Source organism: Cricetulus griseus, chromosome 7 (genome assembly GCF_003668045.3).
Source record: "Cricetulus griseus strain 17A/GY chromosome 7, alternate assembly CriGri-PICRH-1.0, whole genome shotgun sequence".
NCBI lineage: Eukaryota > Metazoa > Chordata > Mammalia > Rodentia > Cricetidae > Cricetulus > Cricetulus griseus.
Window position 1 is genome coordinate 72662715 of NC_048600.1, and position 2468 is coordinate 72665182.

At 46.9% G+C, this 2468-nt stretch overlaps 1 protein-coding gene across 1 annotated transcript; it reads right to left on the reverse strand.

Annotated features, from left to right (window-relative positions):
* Positions 1-413: 413 nt before the first annotated feature.
* LOC100770472 (olfactory receptor 11L1) lies at positions 414-1385 on the reverse strand. Its single transcript, XM_027426253.1, has one exon. It carries the CDS (start codon positions 1383-1385, stop codon positions 414-416), a length of 972 nt encoding a protein of 323 aa, XP_027282054.1.
* Positions 1386-2468: the final 1083 nt, after the last annotated feature.

Sequence of the window (2468 nt, forward strand, 5' to 3'; positions counted from 1 at the left end):
CATCTGAAAAAGAAATGCTTGACACTGCAGACATCCTTACTTATTCTTTCTTACCATGAGGATATTTCAAACTTTCATCTCTTTTCATTCATTCTTTGGTCAGCTATTGAATAGCACCACACTTCTGTCTAAAAGGCCAGTCTAAAGCCAGGCGTTGGTGGTGCACGCCTTTAATCTCAGCACTCGGGAGGCAGAGGCAGGCGGATCTCTATGAGTTCGAGGCCAGCCGGGTCTCCAGAGCGAGTGCCAGGATAGGCTCCAAAACTACACAGAGAAACCCTGTCTCGAACCCCCCCCAAAAAAAAAATAAATAAAAGGCCGGTCTAGCAGTGCCTTAGAGAAACTTCTGTACCTGAGTTTCGTGAATGAGAAGCAAGTCCTAGAGCCTGGAAGCACTGTGTGTGCAGGGCTCCCTACTGAGTGAGGACACGACCCGTCACCTTGGCTCTGTAGATGCCACACTTCATTCTCGTGATCTTTCTAACGGCCTCTTTGAAGTCTTTGTTCCTCAGGCTGTAGATGACTGGGTTCAGCAGTGGAGTGACCACGGTGTAGAAGACAGAAATGACCTTGTTGATTTCTGGAGACAGGTGTGCGTTTGGGCGCACATACATGGAGATCATGGTCCCGTAGTAGATGGTGACCACGGCCAGGTGGGAGCCACATGTAGAAAACGTCTTCATCCTGCCGGAAGTGGAAGGGATTCTCAGAATGGAGGACACTATGAAAACGTAGGACATGAGGGTTAGAAGGAAACAGATGCATAGAACAGCGATGGACAGGACAAAGATGGCCATCTCCGTCACATAGACACTGGAGCAGGACAGCTGCATTAATGGAGGGAGGTCGCAGAAGAAATGGTTGATGCGGTTGGGCCCACAGAAGTCCAGCTTAGAAATCATCAGGGAAGGCAGGAAGCCTGTGCCCACCCCTGTCACCCAAGAGACTGTGACCAGTGCAATGCAGTTGTCAGGACTCATAAGCACAGAGTAGTGGAGTGGGCTACAGATGGCCAGGTACCGGTCATAAGCCATTGCGGCAAGGAGGAAACATTCAGTGGCACCGAAGAAGACAAAGAAGTAGAGCTGGGCCATGCAGGCAGGGAAGGATAGCGTGTGACCCCAGGAGGCCAGGTTGGCCAGCAGCAGGGGCACTGTGGTAGACGTGTACCAGATCTCCAGGAAGGACAGATGTTGGAGGAAAGTGTACATGGGAGAGCGCAGGCGTGGGTCCTCACTCACCACTATGATGATCACCATGTTGCCTGTGATGGTGAGGAGATAGAAGCACAGGAAAATGGCAAAGAGGAGGGCCTGCCACCCAAGAAGGTTCTGGAATCCTAAGAGCTGAAATTCAGTGACCTTGGACAGGTTTTGGGGTTCCATTTTCTGTGAAGGCAGAACACAGTTTGAAAACCATAGTATATACAAGGTCTAAAGTATTTGCAACTTTTGATGCCTAGAACGGGAGGTTAGTCAGTCATTTAGTAGTTTGAAACTATTGCATAGTGTGTTGGTTACTTGTCAGACAGCTTTATGTGGGCTGGAAGTTTGCAGGTAGGGAGGGCATGGTGAGGAGAATATGGTAAGGAGGGCATGGTGGGATGGGTAAAATGGGAATGGTGGGATGGGGAGGGCATGGCAGCGGGAGCATGAGGCAGTTGTTACCATTGTATTCACGGAGGGGAAGGAAAAAGAGGAGGGGCATGGGGGCCAAGCATGCTGTTCAGCTTTCTCCTTATCATTTAGTCCAAGACTCCAGATCATGGGCAGTATTGTCAGTCAGGGAGTCCTCTCACCTAACTGACATAATCTAGATACTCCCTCCCAGACACACCCACAGGCTTATCTGTTTGATGATCTAGATATCAAGTTGACAATATCACATGTAGGTTTTCAGAGGGGGAAATGTATTAATTTCAACTTTCCTCTCTACAAACACGTTTTGTTTATTTGGATTTCTTTTTTTAATTTGGCGGTACAGGGTCTCACTAGGTAGTCCAGGATGGCCTGGAATTCATCCTCTGCCTGCCTCATCGAGTTGTACATTGAGATGATATGTACCCACTGCCACACCAAACTTGTACCCATATTTAAAGGAATAAGCTGGAAGTAGATGTCAAATCCTGGGAAGAGATCGAGTTCCATTTCTTTGCAGTTTGTGAAATACCAAAGTCTCAGATCTAAAGGCATAAGGAAAAGACATTCATAGTAGCACACACTTAAGGACAGAAGGAGGCAAGCTGCCCGATATGATGAGGAGATGAGCAGAATGAGAGCTCTAGTTTGTAATAACACACCAAAACTAAATTCTCATACCTCAATGTATGCATTTTTGTTTTACATCAATAACCTTGAAAAATCTCAGAAATTGACAAAAACAGCAAAACTTTATTAAAATCATGAATATGTGGAAGAAATGCTTTTCTTGTCTGAAAAGGAGAGAGACACACTCTCTGAGATCCTAGG